This window comes from Myotis daubentonii, chromosome 3 (assembly GCF_963259705.1).
Source record: "Myotis daubentonii chromosome 3, mMyoDau2.1, whole genome shotgun sequence".
NCBI lineage: Eukaryota > Metazoa > Chordata > Mammalia > Chiroptera > Vespertilionidae > Myotis > Myotis daubentonii.
Genome location: NC_081842.1, coordinates 171711834 through 171724140, shown reverse-complemented (window position 1 = coordinate 171724140; position 12307 = coordinate 171711834). Strand labels below are relative to the sequence as shown.

Genomic DNA, 12307 nt, shown 5'->3' with positions numbered 1-12307 from the left:
TGTCCCAATCTCACCGGGGCCCCATCCCGACCTCACCAGGGTTGTCCCAACCTCACCGGGGCCGTCCTGACCTCACCGGAGCTGTCCCGACCTCACCGGGGCTGTCTCAACCTCACTGGGGCCATTTCAACCTCACCAGGGCTGTCCCGACCTCACTGGGGCAGTGTCAACCTCACCGGGGCCCTCTCGACCTCTCCAGGGGTGTTCCGACTTCACCGGGGCCGTCCCGACCTCACCAGGGCTGTCCCGACCTTGGTGGGATTGTCCCGACCTCACCAGGGCCGTTTCAACCTCACCGGGGCAGTTTCAGCCTCAACGGGGCCGTCCCAACCTCACTGGGGCCATCTCGACCTCACTGGGCCGTCTGACCTCACCAGGGCGTCCCGACCTCACTGGGGCCATTTTAACCTCATTGGGGCCATTCCGACCTCACCAGGGCCATCCCGACCTCACTGGGGCAGTGCTGACCTCACCGGGGCCCTCTCGACCTCTCCAGGGGTATTCCGACTTCACCGGGGCCGTCCCGGCCTCACCAGTGCGTCCTGGCCTCACCGGGACAACAGGAAGTTTGGCATTGTGTCCTTTGTTGGGCTGCTCCTGGCTGGAAAATATCTCCAGGCGTTCTTGGTAGCTGAATATCCGGCATGCTTGCTTGGATTTCATTTTCTACTAAGTGCACAGACTGCTTGTCTGCTGTCTCCCAGCGTCCCATGTGAGACTGGAACTGGTGGACCTGCTTGTGCGTTTGCTGGTACAGCGGTTCCATGTCGCCGGCCCAGCCTGGTCCGGCTCCGGCTTCCTCTGAACCTGGTTCTGCTTCTTGAGTGTGTCTCTTTTGGATGTGAGGAGTTGAAATCTGCAGTTTGCTGGGTTGGGCTCTGTACTTGGTGCCTCTGCACATCCTACTCAGTCTCCATGCTCTTCTTTCTTTCCTTCCCGTTGTAGAGCTTCCACTGGGCCAGCTTTCCCATGGTTCTGAATGACAGCTCTTTGTCCTATAGTTGGTAGTTTCGATGTTGCTGTGGGAGGCAGCACACACAGGTCTGTACCTTATGCCGCCATCTTGGTTCTCCTGGGTCTGCTTCTTGAGTGTGTCTCTGATGGGTGCGAGGAGTTGAAGTCTGCAATTTGTTGGGTTATGCTTCAAAGGCGCAGGTGGGTCTTTTTGTGCCACTTTCAAGGCTTGGATGGGGATGTAAATTGGGTAGGGCGGGGTCTCAGGGAGTCACCAGGCTGGAGCAAATAGCAATGGCATCTCCCTGGCTCCTCGCCTCTCTGAGACTCAGGGACTTCGCGTCCCCTAGTGCTGGTGAGCAGCTGTGTGACAGAACCTCCCTCACTTTCCGATTGCTGCAAGGCTGTGCCACCTCTCCCCGTGGGGCCTGTGGCCTCAGAGACCGGACCCGGACAAGCCCATAACCCCTTCTGATTGAAAAAAACCACGCATCCAGTTGCAGTCCGCCTGGCGCGCGACTCTGTACCTATGTTCTTGGTGCCTCTGTAGCTCCTACTCAGTCTCACTGTGCTTCTTTCTTTCCTTCCAGTTGTAGAACTTCCACTGGGCCAACTTCCCCATGGTTCTGAATGGTGGTTGTTTGTCTTATAGTTGGTAGTTTCAATGATGTTGTGGGAGGCAGCACGCACAGGTCTACACCCTACGCTATCATCTTGGTCTCCTCAGTCCTTTATATATGCATAAAAATCATTAAACCCTATATTGACATTTGGAAGCTTTCTTTATTTCTTTTATGACTTATCTTAGTAGTTCCTCTACTTTTTAGTGAATATGGTAAAGCCATGGGTTCTTAAGTGCATACAGTATAAACACTTTAAGTATAATTTCACAGGACACATAGGGTAACAAATAATTTCACCAGGCACATACACCACAGTATTTATCCAGGAATCCCCAAGGACAGAAACAAGAATAAGAACTCCACTCAACCGGTGTAGCTCAGTGGTTGAATGTCAACCTATGAACCAGAAAGTCACAGTTGGATTCCCAGTCAGGGCACATGCCTGGGTTTCAGGCTTAAGTCCTAGTAGGGGGCATGCAGGAGGTAACCTATTGATGATTCTTTCTCATCATTGATGTTTTTTTCTCTCTCCTTTCCTCTCTCTGAAATCAATAAAAACGTATTTTTTAAAAAATAGTAAGAAACTCTGTCTTTGCATTTAAATTATAGAAGCAATATAAACAGTTGAACCATACATACAGTATTTTTTCAGCTTCTTCAGCTTCTACAGAAATCATGACTGTTGGTAGGTTAAACAATGTCATTGTTTCTGTCTCGGTGAGTAGTATGTCTATAGTCTTCTTTAGTTCTTCTTTGGTTATAGTTTTTCTGGTTGTTTTCTTTGGAATTTGCAACTCTAAAATGCACAATACAAATAATTTGCTAATTGCTCCTTTAAAATAGTATATTAAATAACTGGGAACATAATATGCAACCTTCCTTTGAAACTAAGCAAATTTCTAGTATTTCTAGTCTATATCTACAACAACCTTTTGTTCTTTGTCCTTTTTATCAGTTGTCTTTTGATTTAGATTACAGCCCACCTCTAATCATCTTTACCAGGAGCTAAAGACTCTCCAATGGAAGTTCTGGTTAAATATAGGATCAAAATAGGCTTATTATCCATGCAAATAAGATATTGAAAAAGGTTGGCCTCAAGCTTCTAGGCTAGCCAGAGGTCCAAGTTCCTTTAAAAAAATTTCACTCAGGACTGGGGAAGTTGGAAGAGTCATGACAAGGTATATAGGTTACACAGAGTTCAACGTTTTCTGTTAAAAACAGGGTGTGAAGCAGGAATCCATGAGTGTTTAGGAAGGGTAAAACTTGGATAGCTTTAGAAAAACAAAACTTAAGGGTATAGACATTCCACAGACTAAGGCTCAGTCTCCTCTTAAGAAGTCCCAGAGCCTAACAAAAAAACTTTTCTTATAACCTAAAAAAAAAAATTCAAGTTACTAATTCCACCAATTCCAGAAAAGTAAGAGTCTAGTCAATCTTCTACTTAATTGCTGATTTTTGCCTGGATCTCTGTATCAACCATTGTCTGAATGTTGCTTGTATTGAGAAATTGCCTGAAACTTATATATATTTATATATGTGTGTGTGTGTGTGTATATATATGTGTGTGTGTGTGTGTGTGTGTGTGTGTGTATATATATATGCCTAATATGCAAATTGTCCCCTCAGGAGTTCGACCAGGAGTTCAATTGCTCGCTATGATGTGTGCTGACCGCCAGGGGGTAGCATGGAACAAAGGAAGGCCCCAGCCAGCAGCTGGAAGGCCCTGATTGGCCCTGATCACTGGCCAGGCCTAGGGACCCTACCCATGCATGAATTTCATGCACCGGGCCTCTAGTATACCTATAGAATTTATTTCATGGGCCAGATCCCCTAAAGCTAAAATGGCCGTACAATTAGATCTTGACTGCATATCCCTCTCCACCTGGAAAAGCACACAAATGTATCAATTTGCCTCACCTGCCCTTATTTACTTCCAGAGATGGAGAGAACACATCTTCTCCATTCCTAATAGTTCTTCCAGAAGGAGGGAAGGGTAAAACTTGGATAGCTTTAGAAAAACAAAACTTTTTTTTTTTTTTTGTAGGTCTGATGGTTTTACTTGACATAATAAAATTGGTGCAAAACCACTTTTGTCTAATTACTTTTAACCTTTTGGTCCAAATACATAAAATATGCAATATTTACAGCATTTTCCTTTTTGTAAATGCAATGCTTTAAAACACATTATAAAGCACTGTAGTAAAAATAGTTTATAAGTAAAAGTACAGAAGTAGAAAAACCCTACCCATACCACAGCTCACTAAATGGAGTTATAATATGGAGTCACCAGTACCAGTTGACAGCTTTACAGATAACCTGGAGAAACAAATACTAAACATACTTTTTTTATATTAATGTGTGGAAGCCTCAACTAAAATTTCAGCATTCTCTGTAGTGTCTCCTCAATCTTAGATACTGGAGAGATAGGAATGAGAAACATTGCTTTGATCTTTTTATAGTATTAGTAATAGTTTGAATTGGTTTTTAACACTAATGATGGTTATTTTTTTTTAAGGAAATGAACATGGCCTACATAAATATGTAGAATATGTGTAGAAAGGGCTGGAGGTGGTCATGACAATAACCCAGTCCTGGTCTCCCTCGGAGAGGATGAGTTTCACTCCTGCAACAGACATTGCTGACTGTCTAAAATTTCATTGCTAAGTCCTTCTCCCTTTCTTTGCCTCTTTCCATTTAACAGAGACTGAAACACCAAGTATTTAGGTTTCCTACACTCTCTTGAAGCTGGGGGTGGCCATGTGACACAGTTCTAACCAACAAGATAAAATAAAAAAATAAACAAGAAGAACAAAGTCCTCTGGGAAATCTTTTCTTTCGTGATAAGGGAGATGTGACTGGTGCTACTGCCTTTTTCTTTCTTCTGTCTTTAATGTGGATATGATAATACCAAGAGCTGGGGTAGATATGTTGAGACCAGGAGGCACGAGGCAAGAAAGGGCTTAAGGAAAGAGAATAATGGAGCTGCCAATCCAGAGTCCTTTGTGGCATAATTAAGTCACAAAATGAAGGCCAAAAGTTATCTACCTCTTAACTCCTTTTAATGTGGGGAAAAATAAGCCTTTATTTGAATAAACTAAACTAATGGTAGTTAGGTATCCTGTTACTTGTCAAGAGCATTCTTATTACACCAAAAATAAAAGTCCATCACCAAAAAAGAAGATTCCATCAAGCACTTTTCCAACCGTATTAATATTCTCATTAATCCTTCATTATTATCTTAGAGAAAAAGACATCCTTACTCTACTCCAAGGCAAATGGCCCCTCAAGTAGGCACTCCTTTCTTCTGGTACTTCTGACCAACCATTATTCCCTTATTCTTTTATCTTTACTTTCATAATCTTTTGCACTAATGTTTTATCCTTGGCTTGGAACGGGCCTCTCCCCTTTGTTCTCACAAATAACTATTATATTTAAAATCCAATTCAAATGTCAGTAATGTTCTCTTTGTGAACATTCTCTCTTTTTCTCACCTCAAAGGAGTTAATATTTCCTTTCTAAGTGCTCCCATCATATTCGGCATATATCTTATTACAGCATTGATCGCAATGTATCAGAATTATTTGTCTCTGAGTAAAAAGCTGAGGTCTTTTAAAACATGCTCTGTGATTCTTGAGGCTGGTGGTATAGGACAGACACCTTGGGAACTTTTAGAATTATATGGATAGTTACTACCCTGGTAATGTTCATATTGCTACTGCACAAATGAGCATTTGGGAATCATTACCACAGTTCTTCTATCTCAAGTATCCAAAAAATAATGAGCAAACGTGCTAAAGGAATATAGTGGTCTGTTACTGCAATAAACAACCGTGTTTTCATTACCTGTAACACTAGCCGGTCCTTCTCGTTTATAGGCTTCTTCTAGGTCTTCTGCTATTGACTCACTAGTTGATAGACTTGACTTAGACACTGTACTGCTTCCTAAAACTGACCTTTAATAACAACATTATTTATTTGCTTAGATGTCCTTATGGATAATTAAACATATAAATGAAAATACAGGTTGAGAAACCAATTATATTATAATCATAAGCAAAATTGATAAAAATTCGTTCTTCAAACATCAAGTTGATTTCTAATATTCGTTAAGTAAGTCATTTAAATATATTTTAGAGATAACATATCAAAACTATACCTAAAGTCCTTCCATGGATTCCCAATATATTTAGGGTAAAAACCTAGAATACAGCCCACCTACCTAGACTCTCTATTTTTAGCATCACTCTTGTCTTCCCTTTTTCTTTTCTTTTCTTCTTTTTTTTTTTTTTATTCCTCAATCTTATAGAGCATTCCTACTTCAGGGTCTCAGCCTAGAATACACTTCCTTTCATTTTTCACCAGGTTTCTGCTCATCATTCAAATCCCATCTTAAATGTGACTTATTCATTTTGACAAAGGCTTTCTCAAGATTTACTTAAAAGAAAATCTATGTACTCAGTGGGAAATCAGTATATTAAAGAATCCCAAAATAACTTCCTTAAATATATGGACTTAAAATTACTCCAAGATATTAAATACCCCCCCCCCACCCCTTTCTGTCTATAATCCCAACTGCACTCCAAATGGTTGGATCAAATTTACTGGAATATCCATTGTTTTGCTGAGCACTCCCCCGACCCTGCAAATCTCATGCTTAGTTAACATCTGGAACTTTTAATTTGTCAGATTGAAAATTACACACTCAAATATTTCCCTTTAATCTTTACATTATTTTAGGATGCGCTGTTTCATTAGTGCAAAGATCTGAACTTTTCTACTATAAGCATTCACGAAATTTCAAGTGTATTAGTGTCTACATAAAAAATGCATAACATTTCCTTTACAAGAAAGAAAATTATAAAACAAGAGAGAAATAAAACCCTAGGAGAACAGGGATTTGCATGGGAGACTAGGTGTGAGGGAGGAGAGCAAAAGCCACTCTTTCCCAGAAATTGTAGCATAAAAGAAACTCAAGAAATATGTCTGTGGGTACGTAATACTAGCCCCCTCTTTTGTTTTTTCAGGAAATATTGAGTAAAATTTATATATTTTTTTCACTAATGTTTTGGTGTGAGTGTACAAGGACTTAAGACATGCAAAGCTCTACATCTAATTAGACCTAATTATGAGAGGAGCATAGAGATGGCACATTAGGATGACAGAGTGGAGCTGGGAGACTGGAGACAATGGACATCGAAGTTACATATATGCAATTTAAATGAAAAGACAATGTATATAATATTTTTTAAAAGTATAGAACAGTATACTCTACCTTGAAAACTGCCCTAACATACTAGGATTTAGTGTATTTTGATAAAGGCTGTGGGAAGGTACAAATTCTGATGAGAATGATCCGTCTTGTGATGTCAATAGTTTATTTGGCTTTGGTGTACCAGTATGTGGATCTGGACGGTAAAGAGGTCGAGGAGTAACATCAACTCCATTTACATCAAACACCTGTAGAAAATGGTAATATGAAAAAAGTAAAAAAGATAAGGTTCCTAAATAATAAGTCCTAGAAAATAGAAATAAAAGTAATAGGAAAAAAAGAGATAAGTATAATGTTTCTGGGTTAGAATAAACATGAAAAATTAAATGATAAAAGATCTTATGCTTAAAAAGTTTCAAAAGTAGGCATACATTTTTAAGTCTTACGTTTTACCTATGTATAAGTAATATATGTTAATTTGAGAAAATTCAGAAAGATAAAAAAATTATTATTCATCCAGATTATTTTTGCATATTATATTTTTGTGGCTTAATAAATTCTTAACAACTGAACACACCCATGGACCCAGTATTCAAATTTAGAAACAGAAAATTACCAGAATCCCAGAAGTTCCTTTCATAAGAGACACTGTTTCCCACCAAAAGTAACAATTATTCTAATAACATGGAGTAGTTTTGCTTGTTCTTAAACTTTATTTAGATGGAAGCATATAGTACGTACTCGTTGGAACTGGTTTCTTTTGTTCATTATTATATTTGTGAGATTCATTCATATTATCTAGTAGATGGTTCATTTTCATTATTGTACACTGTTCCATTTTGTGAATAGCCAGAATTTTATTTATCTATTCTCTTGTTTACGGATATTTCTGTAGTTTTTCTTTTTTCTTTTTTTTTTTTTTTGTGGCTCTTACAAATGGTGCTGCTATGAATACTGTTGTATGTGTGTTACCAAATATGCTGTATGCATTTACGTTGTATATGTACCAAAGAGTGGAATTTCTGTGTAATGAATCATCTTTAATAGATACTGCTAAAGTTTTTGTAAGTGGTTCCCGCCAACAATGTATGAAAGTCAGTGTAATTTAGTTTTGCCTGTTTTTAAAATGTATATAGTCATATACACTGAGTGGCCAGATTATTAGACCACCCCATCAATATTTTGTTGGGCCACCTTTTGCCTTCAATACTGCGGTGATTCTTCTTGGCACTGACTCCACGAGATGTTGAAAGGTGATGCGAGGAATCTGACACCATGCCTGATGATTAGCACTGTCCAGTTCTGTGAGATTTGATGGTTGTGGAACCAGCTGCCTGATGGCTCTTTTAACTTCGTCCCACAAATGCTCAACTGGATTGAGATCTGGTGATTGTTGGGGCCACTTAAGCATGGTAAAGTCTCCCTCGTGTTCTTCTTTTTTTTTTTTTTTAAATATATTTTATTGATTTTTCACAGAGAGGAAGGGAGAGAGATAGAGTTAGAAACATCGATGAGAGAGAAACATCGATCAGCTGCCTCTTGCACATCCCCCACCGGGGATGTGCCCACAACCCAGGTACATGCCCTTGACCGGAATCAAACCCGGGACCCCTCAGTCCGCAGGCCGACGCTCTATCCACTGAGCCAAACAGGTTTTGGCTCCCTCGTGTTCTTGAAACCACTCCTGCACAATACAAGCCCCATGGCATCTCCATTGGGATACGCCATCAACATGATAGGATGAACTTGATCAGCAATGATACTTAGGTATGTTGTACTATTCAGACGTTGTTCCACATGAATTAAAGGCCCCAAATCATGCAAGGAAAACATGCCCCAAACCATAACACTGCCCCCACCAGCTTGAAGGGATATTATACTCATGCATGTGGGGTGCATGCTTTCATGCTGTTTCCGCCAAATTCTCACTCTGCCATCTGCATGATGCAACTGGAAACGTGATTCATCGGACCACATGACTTTTTTCCAATGCTCGACTGTCCAATCCTTGTGTTCCTGTGTGACTTGGAGACATTTTATTTTGGTAACTACAGACAGCAAAGGTGTTCAAACAGGCCTTCGGCTTCCATATGCCATAAGATGCAGTCAACGGCTAATTTGCCTACAAACGTCAGGTGGTCATAATAATCTGGCCACTCAGTGTATTATGACATATTTTGTCATTTTTGTTTGACAATACGTTCTTCTATTTCTCCATGTTGTTGTATGCACACTAGTTTGCTCATTTACGGATGATTGTAGTCTGTTGGATTAGTATATCATATATATTTCTTTCCATCACTATTTTTTAATCAACTCATCTGCTAATGGGCTATTAGGCTGTTTCTAAATCTTAGCTATTGTAAATTGTGTTGCTATGGACATAGGGGTGCATATGTCCTTTCTGATTGGTGTTTCTGATTTCTTGGGATATATTCCTAGAAGTGGGATCACTGGGTAAAATGGGAGTTCCATTTTTAATTTTGTGAAGAAACTCCACACTGTTTCCCACAGTGGCTGCACCACCAGCAGTGCATGGGGGTTCCTTTTTCTCCACATCCTCGCCAGCACTTGTAGTTTGTTGATTTGTTGATGATAGCCATTCTGACAGGTGTGAGATGGTACCTCATTGTCATTTTGATTTGCATCTCTCAGATGATTAGTGACTTTGAACATTTTTTCATGTCTTTTGGGTTCTGTATGTCCGCTTTAAAAAAGTGTCTAGGTCCTTTGCCCATATTTTGATTGGGTTATCTTCATTAAGTTGTATGAGTTTCCTATAAGTTTTGGAGATTAAAGCCTTATTAAATGTAACATTGGCAAATATGTGCTCCCATGCAGTGGGCTCTCTTATTTTGTTGATAGTTTCTTTTGCTGTGCAGAAGTTTTTAATTTTGATGTAGTTCCACTTGTTTATTTTCTCCTTAGTTTCCATTGTTCTAGGAGATGTATCGGTAAAGATATTGCTATGAGATATATCTGATATTTTGCTGCCTATGGTTTCTTCTAAGATTTTTATGGTTTTCCATCTTACACTTAAGTCTTTGATCCATCTTGAGTTTATTTTTGTGTATGGTATAGTTGGTGATCTAGTTTCCTTTCTTGCATGTATCTGTTCAATTTTCCCAACACCATTTATTGAATAGACTATCTCGACTCCATTGTATGCTCTGACCTTCTTTGTCAAATATCAATTGAGCATAATGGCTTGGGTTGATTTCTGGGTTATCTCTTCTGTTCCATTGGTCTATATGTCTGTTCTTGTGCCAGTAACAGGCAGTTTTGAGAACAGTAGCTTTGTAATATAGCTTGATATCTGGTATTGTGATCCCTCCAACTTTGTTCTTCTTTCTCAAGATTGTTGCAGCTATTAATTTTTCTATTATTATTCCATATACTTTTTGGAAAGTTTGTTCTAGGTCTGTGAAATATGCTGTATTTTAATGGGGATTGCATTGAATCTATAGATTGCTTTGTCTAGAATGGTCATTTTAATGATGTTAATTCTACCAATCCATGAACAGGGTATATTCTTCCACTTGTTTATATCTTCCTCTCTTTTTTCAATGCCCTGTAGTTTTCTGAATACATGTCTTTTACCTCCTTAGTTAAGTCTATTCCTAGGTATCTTAATTTTTTTTGTTGCAATGGTAAATGGGATTGCCTTTCTAGTTTCTCTTTCTGTGAGTTCATTATTGGTATAAAAAAATGCTGTAGATTTCTGGGTGTTAATTTTGTATCCTGATATATTGCAAATTCATTTATTAAATCTAGTAGTTTTTCAATGGAGTTTTTAGGGTTTTCTGTGTACAATATCATGTCACCTGCAAATAATGACAGTTTTACTTCTTCTTTTCCAATCTGGATACAATTTCTTTCTTTTTCTTGTCTGATCACTATGGCTAGCACTTCCAATACTACGTCAAACAGGAGTGGTGAAAGTGGGCCTCCCTGTTTTGCTCCTGTTCTTAGGGGAAATGGTTTTAGTTTTTACCCATTGAGGATGATGTTGGCTGTAGGTCTGTCATATATGGCCTTTATTACATTCAGGTATGATCCCTTTATTCCCACTTTGCTGAAAGTTTTTATCAAAAAAAGGTGTTGGATTTTGTCAAATGCTTTTGTGCATCAATTGATATCATGTGTTTTTTGTCTTTCAAGTTATGTGATGTATCAGCCTTGCATCCCCAAAACAAATACCACTTGGTCATGGTATATGATCTTTTTAATGTATTGCTGGATGTGATTTGCTAATATTTTGTTGAGGATTTTAGCATCTATGTTCATCAGGGATATTGGCCTGTAATCTGTAATTCTCTTTCTTTGTAGTGTTTTTATCTGGTTTTGGGATTAGAGTACTGCTGGCTTCATAGAAAGAGCTTGGAAGTGTGCCTTCCTCTTGAATTTTTTGGAACAGTCTGAGGAGGATTGGTGTTACTTCTTAAAAAGCAATTCTTAATAAGTCCTCTAATGAGATAGAAAACCTATTTTATGACAATTCATTTAATGAACTTTTCTAGAGTACACTGCAAAGAGGGGATAGCAGTTGTACTATCTGTATTATAGCTAGATTAGTCACAATTACTATCAAACCAACTAATTCTTAAGGTCACAAGTAGACTTTCCTCATCCCACTCTAATATTATTACCAATAATGAATTATAGGAGGTAACTGCCAATATTATACTGTAAAATATGTTATGTGGTAAAGACTAATTAAATCAATATATCAATATTAGGAGTGATTATTTCAAAGCAGCATATTTTCTACCTTTAACATGTCTTCAAGTTCTTCAAGGTGTCTTTTTCAAATAAACTCAGAATTCTAAAGAATATTACTGCCCTAGCTGGTTTCGCTCAGTGGATAGAGTGTCAGTCTGTGGAGTGAAGAGTCCCAAGTTTGATTCCGGCCAAGGGCACATGCCTGGGTTTCGGGCTCAATCACCAGTAGGGAGCATGCAGGAGGCTGCTGATCAATGATTCTCTCATCATTAATGTTTCTCTCTTTCTCTCCCTCTCCCTTCCTCTCTGAAAACAATAAAAATATATTGGGGGGAAAATAGAGACTATTACCTGTATGGCTGCCTTTGTGGTAGTCATTTTATCTGTTTTCATCTCTGGTAACGCCGCTATGATTTTTGATGAACCCATTTTGCTTGGGGTCACACCAAGATATCCTTTTGTTTGAGCTCCTTTTCCTGGGCTAGAAAGGGCAGTAAAAGACTTCTTTTTTGGACTGCCTAAGTTCCTATACAAAGAAAAGAAAATAATATAGAGGGTCCACAATTGAAGAAAAACTAACCAACACTAAAAAGAGACTTTAATTAGAAACATGAAAACAATTTAAACATATGAGAAATACTTACTACTACTACTACTACTACTACTACTACTACTACTACTTAAAAGCTCATTATGTGTAAGAATAGATCTAGAATGTTTATATGCATTATGTCAAATTTTCCACACAACTCTATGAGGTTACTATTACTATTATTTATACTAGTTATATGAAATCACA

The 12307-nt window shown here is 38.7% G+C and overlaps 1 protein-coding gene across 4 annotated transcripts in view; it reads right to left on the bottom strand.

The window, feature by feature from the left end:
* The window catches only part of DNAI4 (dynein axonemal intermediate chain 4), a 58496-nt gene that overhangs the window by 41471 nt on the left and 4718 nt on the right, over nt 1-12307 (bottom strand). For 3 of the 4 annotated variants that reach the window (XM_059689250.1, XM_059689249.1, XM_059689248.1), the window contains exons 2-5: nt 11860-12034; nt 6850-7034; nt 5421-5530; nt 2217-2373 (exon numbers count right to left, since the gene is read on the bottom strand). In XM_059689250.1, the coding sequence (XP_059545233.1) occupies nt 2217-2373; nt 5421-5530; nt 6850-7034; nt 11860-12034 (627 nt within the window). The remainder of the gene's footprint in view (nt 1-2216; nt 2374-5420; nt 5531-6849; nt 7035-11859; nt 12035-12307) is intronic. The other variant, XM_059689251.1, reaches the window with a different exon arrangement.